This window comes from Trachemys scripta, chromosome 10 (genome assembly GCF_013100865.1).
Source record: "Trachemys scripta elegans isolate TJP31775 chromosome 10, CAS_Tse_1.0, whole genome shotgun sequence".
Classification (NCBI taxonomy): domain Eukaryota; kingdom Metazoa; phylum Chordata; order Testudines; family Emydidae; genus Trachemys; species Trachemys scripta.
This window is the reverse complement of record NC_048307.1, coordinates 58,793,553-58,819,122: the sequence shown is the minus strand read 5'-3', so window position 1 is coordinate 58,819,122 and position 25,570 is coordinate 58,793,553. Positions and strand designations below refer to the sequence as shown.

General features: G+C 39.3%; 1 protein-coding gene across 4 annotated transcripts in view; it reads left to right on the top strand.

Moving 5' to 3' along the window:
- The window catches only part of MINDY2 (MINDY lysine 48 deubiquitinase 2), a 104,743-nt gene extending 86,943 nt beyond the window's left edge, over positions 1-17,800 (top strand). The window contains exons 7-10 of one of the 4 annotated variants that reach the window (XR_004647372.1): positions 7,787-7,960; positions 13,618-13,800; positions 16,712-17,201; positions 17,614-17,800. Coding sequence is in view for 3 of the 4 variants with exons in the window: in XM_034783299.1 (XP_034639190.1) it covers positions 7,787-7,960; positions 13,618-13,800; positions 16,712-16,837 (483 nt within the window). In the remaining variant the exon portion in view is untranslated. Of the gene's footprint in view, positions 1-7,786; positions 7,961-13,617; positions 13,801-14,275; positions 14,909-16,711 lie in introns of those variants that run through there. The other 3 variants (XM_034783300.1, XM_034783299.1, XM_034783301.1) reach the window with 3 other exon arrangements.
- Positions 17,801-25,570: the final 7,770 nt, after the last annotated feature.

Below are 25,570 nucleotides of genomic sequence, written 5' to 3'. Positions count from 1 at the left end.
AAAATCTACATTTGTAAGTTGCTCTTTCACAATAAAGAGATTGCACTACAGTATGAGGTGAATTGAAAAATACTGTTTCTTTTATCATTTTTCTAGTGCAAATATTGGTAATAAAAATAATATAAAGTGAGCAGTGTATACTTTGTATTCTGGGTTGTAATTGAAATCAATATATTTGAAAATGTAGAAAAAATCCAAAAATATTTAATTTTAATTGGTATTCTATTGTTTAACTGTGATTAAACTTGCGATTAATCACGATTCATTTTTTTTTGAGTTAATTTCATGAGTTAACTGCGATTAATCGGCAGCCCTAGAATATATATTTTATCACTTGTACATAAAACAATTGCGCAATGTATATCTGATGCAAAACTTGGATAGAAACTGAAATTTTGTCTAACTTTTTCTGAATTTCAGTATTTTTGGTGACTGAGAGGTTTTTTTTTCTTTCTCACTTCCATAGTTTTCCTACGCATCTTCCCTTCAGTCAACCATTGTTATAGGACAAGTTATTTCTCACCATCTCATGCATTACTCTAGACTCTTGAAATATTGCTCCAAACTGCTTTCTAAGGTGGCACTCCTTGGTTATAACATTAGAATGCAGAAAAGTGAATTGCAGTGAATGATCAATAGTAGCCATATAAAACTTCAGCAGTGTGGGAGTTTAACCTGCTGAATAAATATAATTCAAATTTCTACAGTGCATTTTCATTGAACAGACTTGTCCACATTATTTTAAGAAGTGCGTTCCTCTTTCAATTTGTTTTTCTAATTACACTAATGTATATTATGACAGATTATACTGCATTATTTAAAACACTCAGCAGATGGAAATATAAGAAACTTTTTTGGTTTGGTTTTATCCAGTTTGAAAAAGTTCATGAACATATAGTAGTTCCTGCCTAATCAAGAAAAGATAGACTTTTTCCTAACCATCTTACTATTCCTGTACCATCTACTGAAGATTACAAAGGGAAGGGATTTTGATTTTGTAGAAAATGTTGGTAATGAGATTGCTGATCTTAATGTTCTATTTTTATTTAATTTCCATAGCTGTGTTGAAAGTTGTATAGCTGGTCTCAGTGGCTTACAGAGAAATACACAATACTATAGATTGTTATAGTTATGGAGAGATTCTTTTTAGGAATGAGACAAAATAGAAATGTCAGATTTTGACATCCTTTAAAGTTTTGGTCATTTCGTCTGAGTATTTGAATCTGAACTTGCCCCTAAAATTTTGATTTTTGTGTCGGAGCTAAAACTAGAACAGCTATGTTTTCTGGTTTACAGTCAGAACATAGAAAACTAATACAGTGTAGACAATAGTCTAATATTAATAATGGTTTTCCAAAAATTGTATCAGATAAGCACAGGCTCATGTTGAAGGCAGTCCAATGCCTCCCGGGAGTTCCCTAGTGCTCAGAGAGGGAGTATGCCTGCTGCTGCATCCCTTAGGATGATGCCAGATATTCTTTTGCCCTGTGCAGCTAGCTGGTTTCAGTAGCCAGTGTGGAGAAGTGTGATGGTTTCTGTCCCTTGCAAAACTGGGAAGTTTCCTTGTGGTCTCTTCCTCACTGCAAGTGCCAGGCATGATATGGTCCATAATGTTCTCTCCTCACTGAGGAAAATGTTACTAGTTGACGCAAGTTTTTTTTAATAATTTTACTATAGTCTTTTCTATAGGGTAGGCAAGACCAAAGGCACAAACTATAGAAAATCATTAAAGAGGAAGTTTTTAGATGGGTGTGACATAATGGCTTTTACTCCTCCTGCTGTTACAGATTCTTGTAGTATTGTTAATTGAATTTGAGTGGGAGGGTTATGCCACCAGTTTTGGGGCTAGTAGTATTGGGGTATTAGTTATCAAATGAAAATCTTTTCATAAACAGCATAGTATTAATGTTGCCTGTCAGCCAACCGGTTAAAAATCCCTGACACATCTCTCTTTTGCCTTTATTTATTGGGGGGGGAGGGGAGCTTTTGGGGGAAGGACAGATGGACTGCCAAAATGAACTGTTGTAGAGAGACTCTGATACGTATGTAAGCAGTAGAGGAGCTGCTCAGAGGCAACTCAATATGATTAACCATAATATTAGCCAGATTCTGAATCCAAAGGATATTAAAGAGAGAAATAAAGGGGAATAGTTGGGTCAGGACACTAATCCTGAGATACCAAGCCTTCCAGCAGTGAGACAGTTATTTGAATGTTCACTAAATTGATTCTGAGTGAAATCATGGTTCTTTGAGGGCTACATAAAAATACCAGTTTTATGCCCTTGTTCTAGTGACTTCTCCCCCCTCCACAAAAAAAAACCTACCCAAAATGTACAATTGGTACCTTTGTTGATAGTCTGAGCAGAACCCAAGTTTTGCCTTGGTCTGGAAGTTGAACTACTTTCTCATTCCTAGAGGGTGGGCTCTCTAGATCAAGTTTAAGATGTCATTATTTGTGTATGTAAGAACACTTGCAAAATTGTTGCTAGTACTGTAGCTGTTCTGTTCATTTGATGTCTTTAATGACCATTACAGTCTAAGGGAAAAAAAATGTGATCACACATGCGATGGTCGTATCCATGTGATAAATTGCTGTCCACTTTATTTGCACTCTACCCACTAATCCATCTCTACTGGCATTATTACCATTTCAAACTTCCAAGCAGGAAAAACAGTTGCCGGGGGGTTGGGGTGAGTGATGTAAAACTGCCCCATTTTTATATTTATTCTGAAACAGTAAATAGAAAAATAACTAACTAAAAAAAATCACCAACAAAAAACCTACCACTTCTTTCTTCTCGCCACAAAAGAGAGAATTTTGTTTAAAGTTTCCACTTATAGATAGGAAAGAAGTCATCCCTCAGGGAAGATTTGGCTTATACAATATTGTATGAGTTTAATGTATGAGACTTCAGAACTTCTTCCAGCATCAGTCCTCAAAAATGTATGCTCCAAAATGAGATTTCTCTATGTAAAATCCCCAAAACAAGTTTTGCTATCTAAAGTTACTAGACATAAATTGTTATACAACATTATTAGGGCTTTGTACAATATATTTCTAAAAATCATAACTAAAATGTTGTATTCTATAGTTGAAACACTTCAGATTTGCTTGAATTGTAGTATGAAGTTAGTAAATTAATTAAAACATTGACTTTAGTATGTGACAATCAGATTTCATAGGCTTTTTTTCTCACATAAACTATAAAAATGAACTTTTTGTAGTAAATGTTAAGTTGTTTCACAATATTTTTGAGAGCTATAGAAAAGAAAACTAGGCATGGACGGGTCTGCTGCAAGCTTTCCATGGGCCAAAGCTTTGAAGTACTGTCTTTACAGTTTTTTTTTTTTAAAGATGACTGAATGAATGCACTTTTATATTAGCATAATGTAGTTAAAGGATGGTGACATTCTGTCTGTAAAGAGCAGGTATTTGCACATTTTGATATGCCTAGGAATGCATGCAAGTGGTGGTACATTAATTTTGATGGAATAAATGGGCCTAAAGAGTCAAAAGTGTTAACGTGCCCCTGTAATTGTCCAGCATTAAACAGTTTTAAACAAGGTTTGAGATACAGACCCCTCAGCCTGCTTGGTACCGTGGCAAACACATCATTAAACATCCTTTTAACCTTTTATTAAAGATACAGAAAAGAAATTTAAAGCATTTGAAATATTAAGTATTAAATAAGTCTTTCATTTTAAAGAACCTGGAGAGAGTTTTTAAAAAGGAACCTACCCCTGCCACCACTCTTGTTTCACTGTCATTTAGGCCATTGCTATGCTATGCAGTGCCATAGCTGTGTTGGTATATCATAGTGTAGATACAGGCTATAGTGATGGAAGGTATTTTTGCTTCACTACAGGAACACTACCTCCCCAAGCAATGGTAGCTAGGTTAATGGAAGCATTCTTCTGTCAACCTAGCTACATCTATCGTCGGGGCTAGGTTGGCATAGCTATAACAGTTGGGGATGTGGATTTTTTCAACCTAAATTTTACATGTAGACCAGGCTTTAGATGGTATTTAAAATGGTAAAAACTGTCCTTTCTGGGGAAAAGAGAAGTTAAACAGTAATAAGTCACTAGGACAAAATGGTATTCACTCAAGAGTTCTGAAGCAATTCAAATATGAAATTGCAAAACTACTAACTATGGAATGTAACCCATCACTTAAATCAGGGTCTGTACCAGATGACTGGCAGATACCTAATGTGATGCTGATTTTTAAAATTGGCTCCAGATGTAATTCTGGCAATTATAGGTTGGTAAGCCTAACTTCAGTATCAGGTACATTGAAATTGTAATAAAGAACAGAATTGTCAGACACGTAGATGAACAGGATATGTTTGGGAAGAGTCGACACAGCTTTTATAAAAGGAAATCATGCTTCAGTAATCTATTAGAATTATTTGAGGGGGTCAACAAAAATGGACAAAGGTAAACCAGTGGATATAGTCAACTTGGACTTTCAGAAAGCCTTTGACAAGGTTCCTCACCTAAGGCTCTTAAGTAAAGTAAGTAGTCCTGGGATAAGAGGGAAGGATCTTCTCATGGATCAGTATCTGGTTTAAAGATAGGAGAGAAATGCTAGGACTAAATGGTCAGTTTTCACAGGGGGGAGAGGTAAATAGCACAGTCCCCCAGGGATCTGTACTGACAGCAGTGCTGTTCAACATATTCATAAATGATCTGGAAAAAGGGGCAAACAGTGAGGTGGCACAGTTTTCAGACTCTACAAAATTACTCAAGATAATTAAGTCCAAATCTAACTGAGAAGAGTTACAAAGGGTGTCACAAAACTGTGTTACTGGGCAAGAAAATGGCAGATGAAATTCAGTGTTGATTAATGTCAAGTAATGCATATTGGAAAACATCATCCCAACTACACATACAAAATGATGAGGTCTAATTTAGCTATGCATACTCAACATAATGTGCAGCAGCAGTCAAAATAGCTAACAGTGTTAGGAACCATTAGAAAAGGGATAGATAGTAAGATAGAAAATATCATCAATATATAAATTCATGGTATGCCCACATCTTGAGTACTGTGTGCCGTTCTGGTTGCCTCATCTTTTAATTAAAAAAAAAAAAAAAAGAATTGGAAAAAGTATAGAGAAAGGCAACAAAAATTATTAGGGATATGGAACAACTGTCAGAGGAGAGATTAAAAAGACGAACTGTTCATCTTGGAATAGAAACAACTGAGGGGGGGATATAATAGAGGTCTATAAAAGAATGAATGGCATAGAGGAAATGAAAAAGGAAGTGTTGTTTACTCTCTCAAATAACACACGAACCAGAGGTTACCCACTGAAATTAATAGGCAGCAGATTTAAAACAGATACAAGGAAGTGCTTTTTCACACAATGCACAGTCAACTTGTGGAACTTGTAGATAGGGTATCTTGTGAGGACCAAAACTATAACTGGGTTCAAAAAAGAACTAGATAAGTTCACTAATGATAAGCCCATAAATGCATACCAGCCAAAATGCTCAGGGACTCAACCTCCTACTCTGGGTGCCTAAACCTCTGGTTGCTGGAAGCTGGAACTAGATGAGAGGGGATGGATCTCTTGATAAATTGCCCAGGCTGTTACTCTGAAACCAGTTTTGTTAGTTTTTTCTGAAGCATCTGGCACTGGCCACTGTCAGAAGACAGGATATTGAGCTAAATGGACCATTGGTCTGACCCAGTATGGCCATTCTTATGTTCTTTTGATTTCCAGTTCCACTCTTCTCTCGTTTACCAGACGTGGTCCTAACACAGTCCTTGAGTTATATCAGCAGGCCTTTTTGTTTGAACTGATTCAGTCTGTCTCCCTTTTGCATCTTTTACCATCGACATTTATTGATACACGTGATTGGAACATTTTGTGAACTTTTTATCCACTTTCCCACAGTTAAGCTTACAATTAGGGTAAATTTTTAGGCCCAATTATTACAAAAGTGGTCAATGAAATAAAAGTAAAGGGCTAATTTAAAAAAAAAAGCATATGTATTACAATTTGTTACAAAATGGATATTAGTATTTAAATCTTCCCTTGCTTCCGATTCCATAATTGTGCGGGTACATCTGCAGTCACAGAAATTAGTACCCATATTTGTGTAGAATTACTATGATTGCATGCACAGTGGTGACAAATATGCAAATCACCCTTTTAAACAATTACCTGACCATTTGCATGCACAGTTATGAAATCTGGTCCCTAACATTCAGTCATGTATTTATGCTGAGAGTGGGAGAACCATGTGTGGTGTTACTTCTGCTTAATTAGATCAGTTACCAAGAAAAAGATTAATGAGAAGTGTTTTGGTTAATCGTAACAATGAATAAATAAAACTTTTTTTCTGTTTAAATGTAATTATTGGAGGTGTCTAAGAGCTGGTTAATAGTTTATAGTTGTAAATTTCTCTATGCTGTCATCAATTTCCCACTATGCAGCCCTATTTTTACTTCATGCTGCTGCTCAGCTCTTTTTCAGCTACTAGGTGTCAATTTCTAACAAAAGTGCAGACTAGATGCGATCAAACTGGCTGTGTAAGATTAAGCCAATATGATAGATAAGGGAAGCACTGTATCTTTTATCTGGCCTTTGCAAAAGCACATTTTGCAATCTGAGGCCATATTGAATCTATTGCTGGCCCTGAATTCTCAGCTGACAGCTATGGTATATTTTTGGCTTGTTGGCTGAAACTGTTCTTTGAGAGAGAGAGAGAGGATGATTGTAAAATTAAGGTACATGATTGGAATTCAGGACGTCTGGGTTCGATTCCAGGATCTGTGACAGTCTTCCTTTATGACTTGGGGAAGTCAGTTAATCGCTCTGTGCTTAAATTCTCTGTGTGGAATGGGCATATTACTTGCATCCCATAGTTTAGTCTGGTTAGGCTGTAAACTTATTAGGGCAGGGATTGTCTCTTCCTATGCATTTGTACAGCTCTTAGCAGACCGACTCTGATTTTGGTGGGGTCTCTAACACTGCCATAATAGAAATAATATATAATCTGATGTGGATAGTGTCACAGTGAGCCATGGCTTTATAACGTGAAGGCTAGAAAGCTGCAGTAAGCTCTACTTGGGGCACCACTAAAGAGGATTTGAAAGCTTCAGCTACTGCTGAAGTTAGCAGCTCCCCTTGAGTTGGAGAGCGCGCATTTAAAAAAAAAAAAAAAAAAAGGTGCTCTATGACCTGCATTGGCCATCTGTTCGCTTTTGGGTGCAGTTTAAAGCATTAGCATCTATAAATGTAATAATGGTCCGAGACCACTTATTTGAAGATCCTCTCTTTAACTCCCATGGCAGGACTTGGAGACAAATCTGTTGTTTTTTTGCTGTCCTGGGACTTACATTGCCGGTAGCCAGGTATTCTCAGCTAAGGGCCCACACCTCTGGAACCTGTTCCATCAAGTAGTTTGTGACCCCAAGTTGGTGTTGGAGCACAGTACTATAAGACCATGTTTTATGCTTATTGTAATAGAGAATGGGAACTTTAGTTAATATGCAGGGATTTTATTCTCCTGTGATGGATTCTTTGTATTGCTGTAAGTTGCCAATGTGCCTTGGCAATGGGCACTAATATAAATCTCAATATTCTGTACAGATAACAGAAGTATACAAATAGTTTTAAATCTGAAACATGGGTATAAATCTAAATTATCCTCATTCGGTTTACTGAATCATGGAGGTTCAGTTAGCAGGAATAATAAGTAAATGTTTCAGACTGTAAAGATCTACTTTTATTTCTTTTATAGATTCTATCCTTATTATCCTTCCATTTAGGGTCAGCTTTATCTACTGGTGACAGATCAGGGTTTTCTTACAGAAGAGAAAGTTGTCTGGGAAAGTTTACATAATGTAGATGGTGATGGAAATTTCTGTGACTCTGAATTCCACCTTCGGCCTCCATCAGACCCAGAAACTGTATATAGAGGGCAGCAGGATCAAATCGATCAGGTAAATCTATTGCATTTCTCCTGCTTTTGTAGGGTGGGATTTTCCAAAGTGGTCCCATTGAAGTCAATGGAAGTTCTGCCACTGACTTCAGTGGGATCAGAGTAAGGATGACAGATTATTTTTGAAAATTGCTCTCTTGGAAAAGTGAACCCATTTTCCAAAGATTCTAGTGTTACCTCTTCACATGGGTATTTCTTAGCATGTTCTGTTAAGGTACCGGAAGTCAGATTTGACATTAAGGAATTAATATACATTATTAAAAACATAAAACAAATACTGTGGAATTTTCGCTTCTTCGGGTGCTTGTTCATATGCACATTCCACTCATGGTGTGCATATGCCTCGAGCTCAAGATTGGAGACTTTTTGGCCAGTAGTATCCATATGTGCACGTGCACCCTGCCAATCCTCATGCTCTGCCATGAGGGCATCTAAGGGAGAAGCTAATCAGCCACCACTCAGTTCTTCTCATATCCTTTCAGCTTAGAAATGGAGCCCTGATTGTCTGAGAGACTGCTAGCCGTTCCCTACTAGTATAGTTCTAGCTCTGATTTCAAAGTTTGTACAGTCATACCTTAGTCCATTAATAGATATAGTTACCTGGTTGTCTGTATCTATTGTTAGTTCTTTAGGAATTAATCACCAACAGCATGACATCATCTGGTTCTCTTGAATTGAAACGCTGCTCCTTGTGAGGGAATTATCACAGTCTCAGACTGACATTCAGAAGTGCTTTGATTGTCTGAAAGAATCATACATTCCCAGCAAATGGGCAATTTGTAAGTCTTTTAGCTTTAAGGCCAGGGAAGACAGGGAGGCTGGTTTACAGGTCTTCCTCATGACTTCAGAGCCCCAAAGTACAGCCTGCGAGAGTCCAATGACTGCCCAACCCCCAGGTCATGAGGGCTGTCCTCCTCCTCAGACAGCCCACAAGGCTCCAGGAGTCCGAGAGGCCTACCAAGGCTTTGTCTAAGAGGAAAACCTGCCCACAGCACCTAACATCAGCCTAACCCTAATATTCTATGATTCTATACTAACTGGTCTGGCACCATCAGTTCCTAATGCACTGGGAGCCACAGCACCACCCTCTACAACACCCTCCCTCCCCCATTAATCAGCGCTATCCATTCTTCTTGTTCTCTTCAGAGTCAAAGGGTTAGGAAGATACATACCAGTAGCATCTTTACTTGCCTCAGCCCTCGATATTTGATAGTCCAAACACTTTTCACAGGAAAAATACTGGGACCTTCAAAATCCTGACCTCTGGTTCCCTATCTCCTGGCCATCAGGCTCATACCAACCAATTCCCATGTGGCCCTGTTGGGGACCCTGGTCTGCTCAGTCCAATTTTAACCAGATGGTCCAACACCGCTGCCAGGAGATTGTTTCACCCACAATATCAGTCCCACAGGCTACCCATTGACATTTCCTGGTTCTGCTTCAACCGCAGGTAGAACAGGAAGTTATAGAAGAACAGGAACAAGAGGGCAGCCTGCCAGCTCTGGTGGCCCTGTTCTTTGTCCCCTGATGAGGTTGTTGTGCTACCAATGGCCTCATAATTGGACAATTTCAAGGACTTCCAATATTTATTAAAAAAGATATCTGAGGCCCTTCAAATCCCTATTGAGGAGGTCCAGAAGCAGACTCATAAGTCAGTGGACATTCCCCATGCTTCTTTGGCAGGAAAAATAGCCCTCCCTGTCAACAAAGCTATCATGGACACAGCCAAATATCAAGTGCCTCCCAAGAGTGCAGAATTCTTTTACAGACATCTTCCTCTGTAGTCACAGTAATGAAGGAAAGAGCAAAACAACTCAAGTCCACACCAAAAGGAGGACTAACCAAAGAGATTAGATAAATTTGCCCAGAAAGCCTACTCTTTTTAGCAAGCCTACAATTCTATGTGGCCAATTACGAGTTCTGGTACACGAGAGACTGCATACCTTTGCAGATAAATTGCCAAATGAGACTTGCAAAGAATTTGTCATTAGTCAACAAAGGCCAGCAAATGGCCAGTACACATCGGCGAGGTTCACTATATATGGTGGAAACAGCTGCCAGATTCATGGTGATGATGGTGGTTATGCAACATCTGTGGCATCACTGTGAAAATTTTCCCCTATCAGTCATCTGTAAAGCATCTATTTGGGCATCAATACACATCATCATAAAGCACTACACCATCACTAAGTCTTCTAGATCTGATGCTTTATTTGGTAAAGAAGTTCTTCACTCATTGTTTAACTAACCATTCTAAGCTTCCATTGCTGCTTGGGAGTCAACATCAGTGGAAAGTGTATATGGACAAACACTCGAAGGAGAATGGCAAGTTACTTACCATGTACTGTAAATGGAGTTCTTTGAGATGTGTTGACCATATGCACATTCCACATCCCATTCTTCCATTCTGTCTGCCTTGGAGTAGTTGTTGGGGATTCTGCAGTGAGAAGTGCTGACACACATTGCCCTTAAATGCCCTTACTGCAGAGCACAAGGACTGGGCGGGTGCATGAATGCCATATGGATAGTGTGAGTCAAAAAGTCTCCAATCTCAAACTCTCTGCACGCTATGAATAGAATGTCAGCACATCTGAAGAACCCCAGTTACTATACATAGTAACTTACTATGACTAATAAATTACTGTCATCCTATTAGTAAAAACTTAGTAGCGTATGCTAGTTTATGAAAGCTACAATATCTAGCCAACTTCAGATTTGTTCTGTAAGGACTTAAATTCTGCATGCTGTTGGTAATTTACCTTAAAAGCATGGGTTAGCCTGTCTGTAAGGGGTGCTAAATTTGAGAAGAGTAGTACAGTACATAATTGTGTTTTGATATACATTATTTCAGATCTCACTGTCATCACTGAACTTTGCCTTTTGATATCAATTCTGCAGAATGGAATACAAAAACAGTATTCATCGATTCTAGTTTGTTTTTTTCATATTAGCTTCTAGAGGCCTCATCTAAGAGGACCCATTGTGATAGGCAGGGTAGAAACATACAGCAGGAGACCATTTTTGCCTCAAAGACCTTACATTCTGCGTAGACAAAACTAATTAATGAGTTCTTAAAGTGTATTTGAGAAGCATTTTTACATATTTTTAAAAAGCTTAAAATATGTGTAGGCAGATGCTTTTAATAAATGTAAGCACTTCGATAAAATCTGAGATTTAAGATGTTTTATCTCCCCCCATATTAACATGTTCCAATGTACATGTGTAGGTTTTGATAACCGTTTCTGATAATATAAATCAAGACTTAATCTTATTGCCTGCAAATATATGAGTGAAATTTAAAAAATTTAGAAACATGAGAAAAATTTAGGGGCCACCTCTGGTACTGCGCAGTCAGGTATGAGCAGAGACTAGCCCAAACAGATGTCTGCAATTGAGTTGATTATCTGAAATTAATGTTATCAGATTTAATTTGTTTGGAGCTGTTGAAGTAATGCAAAAATTTGGAATGATGATTCTGTACTGGCATTTGTTGGAATTGAACACTTCAGTGCAACTCCAAAAACTCAATAGGTTGGATTCTCCACTGTGATTTTATGGCTCAAAGCAGCCATAAAGCCAGCACTGCTGGGCACTTCAGGATTCTCCTGGAGTAAGGGGAATCCCCAAGTAGCATAGAGATTGTATAGCAGCCTTTTATGGCTAGTTCCCAGTACAAGGGGCATTTCTGAGCAGGGCTTTGGAGCGTAGCTGGAGCACGGAGCAGCTCCGGAGCAGTGGAGCTGCAGGTTTTTGCCTGGAGCTGGAGCACCGCTCCAAAGCCCTAATTCTGAGTGAAAGAGAGATAGCTGGGGCATCTTCACTTGCTGGAAATCCGTGGCTGCCATGGCCCCTTGAAGCTGTGGACAGCTGTACAAAATTTAGCTATATATCTATATGTACAATAAGTTCTTGACAAACTAGGGTGAAAGTCTAATGCTCACAGTCCTGCTGTGCACTATTTGTGTGGAACCTGCTTCCGCAAACTAAAAGTTTCCTGGTGTGCTTAATGTACTCCCGTTTTAAAGCTCTGAACTGGAAGATTGTAATGTCTCTCTTTCTTCTATTGATCAAGAAGAATTTCCATTTTATTTTGCTGTTACTACTACTATTTTATTTGGCTGAAAGGTGTTTTCCCATGACAGCTCCCTCATGGCAGATAAAATGAAAACTAAATTCAATACAAATAATATCTGAAATAACTGACAGCTACAGAACATTCTGTTATTCTTAGGTGGTGCAATACAGTACAATTCTGGATGACATATCTTCATAGTAATGGAATATTTTTGTTTGATCCAGTATAACTATTAAAGTGCAGCTTTTTAAGAATTCCTTGCAAAAGTTACAGTATTGTACACTAGCCCTACAATCAGAAGTAGCTAATTTAAATAGTGAAAAAACTTTCTCTTACTTAAATTCAAAATCTTTGATCTCCTCTGATATAAAATTAAGTGACAGAGGGACACTTGTCCAAAAATGTGTGTACTTTTTGGGAAGGTCATAACCGTTTCTTCCTTCAGGAGTTTGTGGAGGTGTGGAAGGAGTGGGGAAGCAGTATTCATAATAGACAGATGGTCTGTACATCCAGTAGTAACGCTGAGTCAAAGCACAGATTTTGCGCTGGAGATAAACTGTCCCTCTGCAGTCCCCGAGGCCTAACATCCTCTCCCCAAGTACTGGTAGTGCCTGGGTTCTGTTTTTCTTATGTCACCAATCCCATAGTGTAAGCTAATGCTTCTTGAAGCAACATTTACTAATGTTACTGTGTGCAGCAGAAGGGGAAATGTGCCTTATAAAGCAGCTGATTCCTGCTTCTGCACCTCTCTAACTTCACATTAAACTGAATTTCCATGTGGTTCTCTGAGGAGAAAGATGCAAGTATATGGTAGTTGGGTTAGGGGAAAGAGATGTTACTGCACTTGTCCTTCATGTCCTCACACACAGATTTTCTGAGGGATTTCTGCAGTTTTGCTCTCTTCTGCTCTTGGTCTAAAGTGATTTTTATAAAGCAATGTGCTAATCAAAGTAATCTTCTTGAATGATAATATATTGCAATGCTAATATTTCTGAAAGGGTAAAAACACTAGTTCACATAACTTCAGCACTTTGTCAGTGTGGAACTTCATTCTCTTACGTGCTGTCAAAATTTAAGTGAGTATTAATATCACTGAGTATTGATGGTCTATAAATCATAATCCCTCAGCTAGATTTTCAGAGCAATCCCCTCCCCCCAAAGACAGGATGAAGATTTTTGGTAGAGAATAGCTTGCTCGTAGTGGTTTAATGGAACACTTATTAAAAAGAGAGGTGATAATATAAGGAATTTAAAAAGTAAGTCTGTTTGTAAACACAGTTTTTATATATGTTTGTTTACATATGGATAAATATTTTTTTTTAAAAAAAGGTAGACTGTAGAGGTACGGCAGGCAACAATGACAGAGGAGGTATACAGGTGCTCCTATCACAATTCCTTCCTTGATCTGACTTCTTATGGAAGCTTTAGCCAGCAATTTTAAGTGGCCGTTCAACATAATAAACCATCCAGGAAGCATAAATATTGAGCTCTCATTTTTAGAGGTTCATAGAATTCCCGTTACAACTTTGGCTCATAGTTAGGGAAGCAGAAGAGTGTTTACTAATAATGAGTTTACTTCTTAGGACTATCTGATGGCATTGTCTTTACAACAAGAGCAGCAGAGCCAAGATATCGATTGGGAGCAGATCCCAGAAGGAATCAGTGATCTAGAGCTGGCAAAGAAGCTGCAGGAAGAGGAGGATAGGCGGGCTTCTCAGTACTATCAGGAACAAGAACAAGCAGTTGCAGCTGCTGCTCAGGTCCAGGTAAGAGCATATTCCATGGTTAGAGTACAGTTACTAGCTTTATTTAGTTTTGTGGTAACTTCATTAAAACACAATTTCTAACTACTGTGAGTGTTTTACATCAATGATAAGTTTCATTCAGTATGAAAAGGGTACAGTCTATTTGATTTTCTTCCATAGCATCTTACTTTCTCAGATTTTATTTAATCTTTTTGCTTCAATAACAATTACATAGGCAGAACAATTCATAGAACTTGTTCTAGATCTGTAACACTAATACCACTAACACTCTGTACAATGAGTGAATTATGATGATTGCACAACAAACTTTAGGAAAAATCTTATTACTGCTAGAGTATGCATGCTACTTCCATATCAATTTCAGTCAATGTCACGGTAAATTAAACCACGTTGCTAATGGCCTAGGCTCCTACATCAACATTTTGCTAAGACTGTTAAATAGGGATCCTGATAAGAGTTATAATTGTTGTTACAGAAATTGCATTGAAACAGAAGTAGTGCCATGCAGTATTTCAGCCATCTTTGGATGAAGAGGAGAGAGCTGATGAGGATTTATTTATTTTTTAATTTTTTTAATAAGACAATCCTATGAAAAACTGAAACGTGTATCTCTTGGATTTTTAATTTTATACTAATTAGCATGCAGAGTTGGGTTTTCATTATTCAGCTATTAGTAGCTACAGCAAAACCAGTTTTTAACATCTTATTCCTCTCCTACATCATGACTAGAAATGTCACTGAATGCTGCTTGTCTCACTGTCCCTAAGTAATCCCATTTTCAGTTTTGCATAACTATTTTTACACACCTAATTGTATCTGACTTCTGAAACTAAACCAACTAAAAAGCTGCATAAAACCCCATTTATCCAACTTGCAGTTAATCAGTAAGTTCTTATTTATATCTGTTTATTCCTCATTGAGACATTTTCCTTGTTACCTTCCCAGTCATCCAAATGTGAGGCAGCAAATGCAAAACTTATCCCTGTGTATGAGTGAATCATAAAAGGTGAAAAATGTCTGTCTCAAATTTATTTATTAGACTGCAGAACTGACAGAGGACAGAAAACTCAAAATTGACTGAAGCCCTCTCATTCAGAGAAAGGAGATGGGGGCGGAGGGGGGGGAAAGGGTAGCACATGCAGAGGGAGAGCATCTTCCAACATTTTGAGGGTGCTGCTTGTTTACACAGTGATCATAGCCAGTGCAATAGATGTCTCGGCATTTGGTGTTTAAAAAAAAAAAAAAAAAAAACACCTCTGCCTTTATCCTGTTTGTTTAGTCCAGTGGTTTTCAAACTGTGGGTCATGACCCAGTTTTGGGCCGTGGAATGTAAGGCACTGGGTCCCAGTGGCTCTGATCAGCACCGTTGACCGGGCCGTAAAAGTCCCATCGGTGGTGCTGCCCGGCTAAGGCAGGCTAGTCCTTACCTGTTCTGACACCGCACTGCACCCCAGAAGTGGCCAGCAGCAGGTCCAGGTCCTAGGCGGGGAGGCCAAGAGGCTCCACGCATCACCCCCACCCCGAGCACCGGCTCCGCACTCCCATTGGCCAGTTCCCAGCCAATGGGAGCTGGGGGGTGGCAGTGCCTGCGGGCGAGAGTTGCACAGAGCCGCTTGCATGCCTATGCCTAGGAGCCGGACCTGCTGCTGGCTGCTTCCAGGGCTCAGCGCGGTCCGTGGTGCCAGGACATGCAGGAAGCCTTCCTTGCATGGTGTCAAGTATCAGGGGGTAGCCGTGTTAGTCTGTATCTACAAAAACAACAAGGAGTCTGGTGGCACCTTAAAGACTAACAGATTTATTTGGGCATGAGCTTTCGTGAGTAAAAACCTCACTTCTTCGGATGCATAGAGTGAAAGTTACAGATGCAGGCATTATATACTGACACATGGAGAGCAGGGAGTTGTGTAACATACACAAGCCAGTAAGTGAACACTTCAATCTCCCTGGTCATTCTATTACAGATTTAAAAGTCACTGTCATTGAACAAAAAAACTTCAGAAACAGACTTAAAAGAGAAACAGCAGAACTAAAATTCATTTGCAAATTCAACACCATTAATCTGGGCTTGAATAGGGATTGGGAGTGGCTGGCTCACTACAGAAGCAGCTTTTCCTCTCCTGGAATTGACACCTCCTCATCTATTATTGGGAGTGGACTACATCCACCCTGATTGAATTGGCCCTGTCAACACTGGTTCTCCACTTGCGAAGTAACTCCCTGCTCTCCATGTGTCAGTATATAATGCCTGCATCTGTAGCTTTCACTCTATGCGTCCGAAGAAGTGAGGTTTTTACTCACGAAAGCTTATGCCCAAATAAATCTGTTAGTCTTTAAGGTGCCACCAGACTCCTTGTTGTTTTTGAAGCCTTCCTTAGCACCCCCGCTGTGCTGCTGACAGGGAGCCACCTGAGGTAAGCGTGCACCCCAATCCCCTGCCCCAGCCCTGAGTGCCCCCACCCCAAACTGGAGCCCCTTCCTGCACACCAAATTCCTCGTCAAAATAAATGATACAAGTGATATGGCACTGATTGAACCGATTGGGAACAGGGTCGCATAATAGGGAGAGTGCTTGGGGCTCAGTACTGCACCTTATTTAGGTCTGTTCTGCTGTATAAGATGCAGGGGACTTAGATTCCCACCAGCCCAACTAAAATACAATCAGTCTTTCTTGCCAAAAATAATTAATTTTGCATGTTAGTTTTAACCAACCTCAAACTGAAACACTCTGTGCCTGATGGTTGTGGTTTGCATAATTAATGATTATTAAAGCTAGTGAGCAAGTTTCAGTTTCCGTTAGTTACTGCTCCAAGCCATATGAATTTTAGACCACAATGTTGATTCAGGAACTACCTGTAGCATTTAGAATAATATTTCTCTTTGCTGTTTTTGATTTTTAAAGTCTTTCTTCCAGCAGGTGCAAGGAGCTGCTTCTCCAGCAAGTGGAAGACAATCTGGAAGTAGTGAACGCAAACGAAAAGAACCTCGAGAGAAAGAGAGGGAGAAAGAGAAAGAAAAGAATAGTTGTGTTATTTTGTAACCGGGGATGGATTTTGCCTGGAGTCAAGTGCATGTCCTCAAACAAAAACAAGGAATAAAATGAAGACAAACCCGTTACATGCCGCCTGTGCCTGATTACCCCATGGATTTATTCACGTTTAAGGAGAGGATGGGTGACTACTTTGTTACAATCATACAGACTTTCTTCAAAGTCATACAGTGCGCTCTGTGTGAGATGGAATTCCATTACAATTGGATGCGGCTGTGCTTTGAGTCAGTCATGAGAAATACTGCACCTTGTAGCTAAACACACAAATCACGGCAAGTTTTGTCATAGTGACATGCGTTACTTAAAATATCAGTTAGTAAGCTATTTCATCTTCTGCTCTAAACAAAGAAAGGAGGTAATTGGTTTTGTCAGATTTCTTTACATCAGCACAACAGAATCCTGTATTACTTTTCATGGTCTGACAATATAACTTAGATTGGGTATTCATGGCTTTAGAGCCCAATGAGTGTCTGGGCACACTGCCTCCATAACACACCCAGATTCGTTTTGTTCATGAGCTGGTAGCCCATTCTTTAACCCATATTTGTGTTGGGTTAGTTCTACCACCATGACCTTTGCCCCATGCATAAATTATTTGTTAACCATTATATTGAAAATTGGGTGTCATGGAAAAATGGGGTGTCTATTGATAAGCAAGATAAAGATTAATTATTGCTTTTCTTGCAGTTAAAAACTGGGTATCACAACTCAGATCTTATCAGGGTCAGACACAAATAATTTAATAGTTTTTTTTTTTCTTTGTTTAGTATCTTCCGTTATAGGTAAACTGGACCACAGAAGTTATTTATTGATCTCTCCATACAACACGTGAATGGTGGTAGGAAACTGAAGTCTCTAATAATGCTTGTCCTGCGTAGGAATGCAGAATTAAAATAACTAACTTAATATCTGCCTTCGTCCAGAAGTACCTTGAACCGTAACATGACTTTAACATGTCCACTTGTATATTTAAGCTAGTGTACTGTGTACAAATACTTTTAAAAATCATGTATCTGTAAAAAGCACACTTTTGCAGGGTGAGAGAAAGGTTAAGCTAGTCTCTCAAATTGTTTGGAAAGGCACTCAGATGTAGTATCACTTTGTTTTTTAAATCATTAGTTTAGAGTTATGGGAAACTTCTATTTTCTAATTTATGGGAACCAAATAAACATGTTACATCTTGTAGTATTTATAGGTTACAGGAACAAAATACTGGTTGAATTTTATTATGAGGGTACTACAAATCCTCTTTCATTTCAACAGGGAAAGCCAATAACAACTACCTTGTTGCTGATCCTTTTGATAAAGTTTTTATTTAGCAATTTGTAGACACTTTTGTGAAAAAAAGCTGCTTCTGCTGGAAAAAAATAGTTCTGATTCACATTCTAAGGCTTGGTAAGTGCATTAATATACATGAGTATAGAACAGTTTAAAGCAGCCAACTGGAGTATGACATTCATATATTTTTGAAGTGTGGGTTGGGGGAATGTCCATGGAACTCAAAATTTAAAAAACCCTCTTGATTTTTGAATGAGTCCGGAGTTAAAGAAATGCTATAAAATTGTTTCAAATGGAATTGCCTCCATAGTTGGAACCAGTCATTGCACAAATCTGTTACATATTTAAATAAACAATTAGGCTGATAAAGTAGGCATAGTTTTGGTAATAACTGAAGAGCCAGTCCAGATCACGCTATTTGTTTCTTCCTCAGCTTTTTTCCTTCTATCCATTTTGTTACAACTTCTTTTTTATAATACTGAAGTGATGGATGATTGAAGGGGATCTCTCTTTCAGACACAAATTTTAGATACAATTTTTTTTTATTTCTTGATAATAATATAGAAAGGTCATTAATACTTATTCAAATGTATGCCAGTTAAAATAACATTATTCTATGTCAAATCAAACTATTTACCTTATTCCTTTCACTGAAGCAATCAATTTCTTCAGACAAATTTATACGAATATAAACGAGGAACACAAATGTGATGGTTTGCTTTACGCAGAACAGAAAATATTGACGTATTGTATTGGAGGTACAAAAACTTTTAACGATATTTTTTTTAAAAGCTGTCTGTTACTGATGAAATATTTCCAAACTCATATTTACATTTAATACTTTTGAAAAATAAATGTCAAGTTAAACTTTTGTTACCTTATTGTTTCCAATGATAATACTGCCATTTACATTCACTTTTAAAACAAATTAACTTAGATTGTTGTTGCTACTATCAAGTACATCTTTTCGTAAAATAAAGTAAATCACTAAAAATAATTCAATGTACTTGCTAGTATCAGAAAAGTCTGTATAATATTCCTACTTCATGTCTTACTGACACCCCTGAAACATAATTTGATATACTTATGGTAATATTGGTATATTCAATTACAGTGGAAGAAAACAAATTGTCAATGTTTGTTGTAAAAATCTCAGACTTTCCAGAGAATTCAGTTTCTCCTTCAATAAAGGAGTTATCAATTTCAGAAATATTGTGGCTTGATATTCATATTATTCACACAATGATTCTTGTCAATTTGCTCTTTCTTTAAGGGTCTGGATGGTTAAAGGTTTTAGTAATATTGAGGCTTTTACTCTTGTAGGACATTGGTGTGCATCTAGCCCAACTTGGTAGTGACTGAAATCATAACTATATAAGCTGGTACCCAATATGAAATGAGTGTGGTGGTCTTAATTAATTTCCTACAGGATTGATGTCTATATCAGCAAAACTCCCATAACAGTTGGCATCTGTTGAGCATCTAAAGAATCCAGAGATTGAATGGTCATTGAGACTGAAGTACTCTCACCTGTAATGGTGATCCCTTTAAATCAATATTGGGGAATATTTGTGGGGCACAATAGGAAGATTTATACCCCTAAGTCCGGTACTGTATTCTGTTCTCCAGTGCTATTACTCTTGCAACTTTCTACAGAACTAGGCTTATTTTTTAAATGCTTTGAATGTTTGGGTATTTTTACTCTATTCTACCTGTTAAAATACTTGTGTGGGGGTTTTTTGTACCAAGATGTACTCTCTAGCCATCTCCTCCTCATACACAAAGATGGATAGAGAGCTGTCAAGGGAAAGTATATTGGGAGTTACATGGAACCCATTTCACTGCTAAATATAATCCTCATTAATTCTAATATAGGCCTACTTACCTTTCTAGTATAGACATGCCCTGGGATCAGCAACCCACACTTCCACAACTTGTTTGATATTTGTCAAACTATTTTGGCTTCTTAATCTTGTACCGTGATGGTTGCAACATTTGTATGGGATTGCTTTTGGGTATTCAGATTTGTATTTACAAAGTTATTGGAAAAATGACTCCCTTACTTAATACAAGGCAATTCAAAATCATTTGATGTTATTCAGCATAAACACAAAAGTAAAAAGTGTACTCAATACTCCTCTAATTTAAACCCTACCTTTTTTCTTCTGTTGCTGCGTATATGAAAAGTGCAGGCAGCCATTTGCTCAGTTCAGTTTTCTGCTGGTGATGTCAAACCAATCACTGGAGTTTGTAAAAGATATGGTCTATGATGTAGCCAATTTTATGTAGTTTTCTAATGGTTTTATTTGTTTTAGAGCATTCAACTTTTAAAAACTTGAGAAAGTGAAACCTTAAACAGCAGGCAGCCTGCATGTTCCTTGGTGATCTGAGCAGTGTGATATCTTCCACAGATTGTATAATGGGGTAAAAGCATCAAATCAAGCATTTAGTTTGATTGTCCTGAGATAGTGTATTACTCCAGGCCAGCTATGAGAATAAGTTGTTTGCACCAAGAAAGGCTTGTGGCATCAGTCTAGACTACATAGCCAGTTATGATTTATGGTACAAGGTGCTCAATGGTGATAGGCACTAATATAAGAATCTTGATAGACTCAAACCACCAGTAAGAGAAAATAGGTATGTTTTAAAGTAGAAATTTGCAGAATTTCCTTCCTTCCTTCTGTGTATTTGGAACATACAACATTATAGTAATTCTTCCTCTTTTTTGGAAGTCCACCTTTTAAGAGAGCTTTGTCACATTGAATGACCTCCTTCTCCATTTATCCTAAATCTGGCTGTGTAGTAGTCTACCTGCCACTTTCTGCAGTGTCATAAGCACTTCTTGTTGCATAGCTGGCCAGGAGAAATACAGACTCCTTAGGGTCAATTGTCAGCTGTTTCAAGCTCATGATCTTGGTGGGGGATGGTATGTGCGGTTCCTGGTTGGTTGTTCAGGCCCCTGTCTAGCAGGCTTTTCTTACTTATGCAGCTGGAACGTTCCCCAGGAACAATTCTCTCTCTCAGATATCTGGAGCACAGTGTGAGCTGGCCAGGTCCTCTCCTCCCCCAAGCAATGCCTGACATGCCCACTTGCAGGAAGGGAACTGATTATTGGCATTACACCAGCTGTCTCATTTAGGGCACCTTTTGTCCTCTCTTCCCCTCTTGTAGTGCACCTGGGTCAAGAATGGGGCCCATTCTGTAGGGCCTCTCAGCAGCTCCATTGAAATCTCAAGGATTGATTAAACTTATGAACTTTAGCTCTGTCTTTATCTGAAAAATTGCCTCTGCAGAGCTTGCTGCAGTTTGGAAGTTCATTGCTGTTTTGCAGCTATCACTTTCCTATTTTGTAGGCTTACTTGTGCATATAGAAAGTCTTCGTATTTTAGAATTAATCTGTCTTGGATGCCTATGTATTTCTAACTGAGAACTATAACTGCATGGTTGTCATTTGAAGTGTCAGAGGCCCTATACTGATTTGTACAAGAAGCAATATTTTGAGGGCATACGAAAGAGTTGTTTTGTGGGAAGTGTCAGATGTCCGGCCTGGTATCCCATGAGGGAACATTCTAGCAGCATTTTCGAAACTCTAAATAGGACCCTCATATGTTTTTAAATTGGCAGCTTACAAAATACTTTCTGGTGACTTTTTGCTGTATGGATTGATTTTATGCCCTTATTTTCATCCAAAATTTTTTGTTGATGTAGTTCACATCTTCCTAAATGGAGTGAGTAACCATTATCAGAATTTTGCCCAAATCCATGGTTGCTACATCTGTATAGGAAACAGTGTTACACTGTAGTCCTGGCTAATGTCTTTCACTGGGCCAAAAGAAAGTGAAATATGTAAAATCTGCTTGATTAACTAACGGTTTCTCCACCCCTAAATGCTATGCTTAAGTCTTTGTAGTAGCAAGAAAAAAGTCTTCAAGCTGGTAAAACTTGCCACATTTTTTTTTCTTTTAAATTAGATCTTTCATGGGCCTGTATCTTTTATCACTTCCCTAATAGTGACATAACTGAATTTTAGGCTCAGTTACAACTTTGACAATTCTAGATTCCAGCCTGATTAAGCACAGATATCATAAAATTCATAACTATGGGAGACTTAACCATCCTGCTGTGGTACTGTAGAGAATTTGTTAAATTGTATGAAGTAATCTTGTGGTTGTTTCAAACAGATTTCTTTTAGCATAAAATCCAACAGTGGGATTTTCAAAATTGTATTGGCCTAACTGTTCCCATTGAAGCCCGTGATAAAACTCTAATTGACTTCACAGAGTTAGGATGAGATTTTCAAATGTGCTCAGCACACAGTTTTAGTTTTGCTTTTTTATATTTTTTTTTAAAAGTGACTACCTTTCAAAGATTTTTTTTGTGTGAAAGAACTGATTAGTATTACATGTTTGTGTTCAAGTCTTCTATCTTGGTATAGCAAGGGCATGGCTGGAACTGTCAATAAAAGAAATGCTGGACAGTATCTAAAAGTGACTGAAAATTGTGAATTACAGCTATAAGTTTTCTTTTATTTCAGTAAATATGAATCCCAACGCTGTGCCTCAAGCACTGAGCTCTTTGTGCTTTCTGAGAACTCTGCTATAGGAGATATTGAAACTGAGTTCTAATTTGTATCCAATTAGACTAAGTGTGTAGCTGGTCATGAAAGAAAAAGTTAAATTAACTCAACAGTTGCCTCTAAACTTCCTTGAGTGGTCCAGGAGTGTGGATCTGTGCATATAACCTAGTTTTATTCTACACTGGCCACTTTTCAGATATGAGTAACTTTAGCATATTCATTTTCTTTAAAAATAAAAATGGCTAAATACACATTAGGGACTTAGAGACGCATTTAATTATAGGGCAGACAAAGTATCTGGTATACGTTAACCTTTATTCATAAGCATAATATTCGCTAAAAACATTAAAAACAATTTTAGAAATATTACTGAGCAGAGACCAAGGATACTAGGCTTATCAGCTGTGATACTTTAAAACACTGAACTATAATGTTATGGAAAAACTGAAAGGTGTGAAAATGTTACAACAAACATCATTATGGTACCACTAGCATGCACAACTTTAATATTTTTCCTTTCCAAATCCAGGGGAAAAGGAGGAAGATGTAAAAATAGCTATAGGGAAAAAATAATCTTATCTTATCCTTTGTCCCTTAACGTAGAAAATGGGTGGGATTTTTCAAGAGCATCTAAGGGTTAAGCAACCAACTCTCATTAAAAGTCAGTAAGATTTGGGTGCCTGGCTCCTTTAGATGCTCTTGAAAAATCTCACCCTATGTGGATAATGTACCTAAGATAGAAGTTAGAGTTTTCTCTAAGGCCTGGTCTACACTACGGGTTTAGGTCGACTTTAGCAGCGTTAAACCGAATTAAGCCTGGACACGTCCACACAACGAGGCCCTTTCTTTCGACTTAAAGGGCCCTTTAAACCGGTTTCTTTACACCACCTCCGACGAGGGGATTAGCGATAAAACCGGCCTTTGCGGGTCGGAATTGGGGTAGTGTGGACGGAATTCGATGTTATTGGCCTCCGGGAGCTATCCCACAGTGCTTCATTGTGACCGCTCTGGACAGCGCTCTCAACTCAGATGCGCTGACCAGGTAGACAGGAAAAGACCCGCGAAGGTTTGAATTTCATTTCCTGTTTGCCCAGCGTGGAGAGCACAGGTGACCACGCAGAGCTCATCAGCACAGGTAACCGTCATGGAGTCCTCCCAGGATCGCAAAAGAGCTCCAGCATGGACCGAACGGGAGGTACGAGATCTGCTCGCCATATGGGGAGATGAAGCAGTGATAGCTGAACTCCGTAGCAGTAAAAGAAATGGAAAAGTATTAGAAAAGATCTCCAAGGCCATGAAGGACCGAGGCCATAACAGGGACACACAGCAGTGCCGCGTGAAAATTAAGGAGCTAAGGCAAGCCTACCACAAAGCCAGAGAAGCAAACGGAAGGTCCGGGGCAGAGCCGCAAACTTGCCGCTACTACGCGGAGCTGCATGCGATCCTAGGGGGTGCAGCCACCACTACCCCAACCGTGTGCTATGACTCTCTCACTGGAGAAACACACAGGGAAGACGGTTCTGGGAACGAGGAAGATGACGATGGAGGTACTGTAGGTAGCTCACAGCAGCAAGGAAGCGGAGAAACCGGTTTCCCCAACAGCCAGGATATGTTTGTGACACTGGACCTGGAACCAGTAACCCCCGAACTCACCCAAGACCCTCAGGGCACACAGGAGACCTCTGGTGAGTGTAACTTTGTAAATATTTGTAAACATTACAAAAAAAAAGCAAGCAAGTCTGTTAACGTGTATGGGGATGGAGCGGAAATCCTCCAGGGACATCTCCAGAAAGCTCTCCTGGTTGAAATGGGGTGATTTTATTAAGGGGGACATTCAGAGGCGCCCGTTCCTGCTATTCGGACCAGAAATGTTCCCCGCTGTTAACCACGCGGGGGGGGGGGGGGGTGAGGTGATCATCCCAGCGAAAAGAGTGGGGTGTGGGTGGGTGGGGGGGGTGGTTTACTTGTGTTTGTGCCGCATGTTAACCGGGAAACCGCAGCCCCCTCCTTTTACATTGAAACCCCATTTTAAATGGACAACCCAATTCATCCTTGAGATGGGAAATGCGCTGCTGTTTGCAACCTTTCCCGCATGTTAAGAAGGTTAAATAAGCCAAAACACTGTGGCCTACGATGGCTGCCTGCAAGCCGAAATATGCGACCTTGTAATGAAAGAGTGTACCCATTGTTCCCTAAAATGTGTCTTTTTTAACCACCTCTCCCTTCTCCTCCACCAGCTGCAAATGTTTCTCCTTCGCAGAGGCTCGTGAACATTAGAAAGAGAAAACGTAAGACGAGGGACGAGATGTTCACGGAGCTGCAGATGTCCTCCCACGCTGATAGAGCACAGCAGAATGCGTGGAGGCAGTCAATGTCGGAGATGAGAAAAGTCCAACATGAACGAGAGGAGAGGTGGCGGGCTGAAGACGATAGGTGGCGTCAGCTTGCAGACAGACGGCAAGAGGCAATGCTCCGTCTGCTGGAGCATCAAAGTGATATGCTCGAGCGTATGGTTGAGTTGCAGGAAAGGCAGCAGGAGCAGAGACCGCCGCTACAGCCCCTGTGTAACCAACAGCCCTCCTCCCCAAGTTCCATAGCCTCGTCACCCAGACGCCCAAGAACACGGTGGGGGGGCCTCCGTCCACCCAGTCACTCCACCCCAGATGATCGCCCAAGCATCAGAAGGCTGGGCTTCAATAAGAGTTAAAGTTTTAAAATGCAGTGTGTCCTTTTCCATCCCTCCTCCCCCACCCATCCCTGCTACCTTGGCAATTATCCCCCTACCTCTGTAAGGAACTAATAAAGAATGCATGAATGTGAAAAAACAATGACTTTATTGCCTCTGCAAGCGGGAGGGGAGGGGAGGGGGG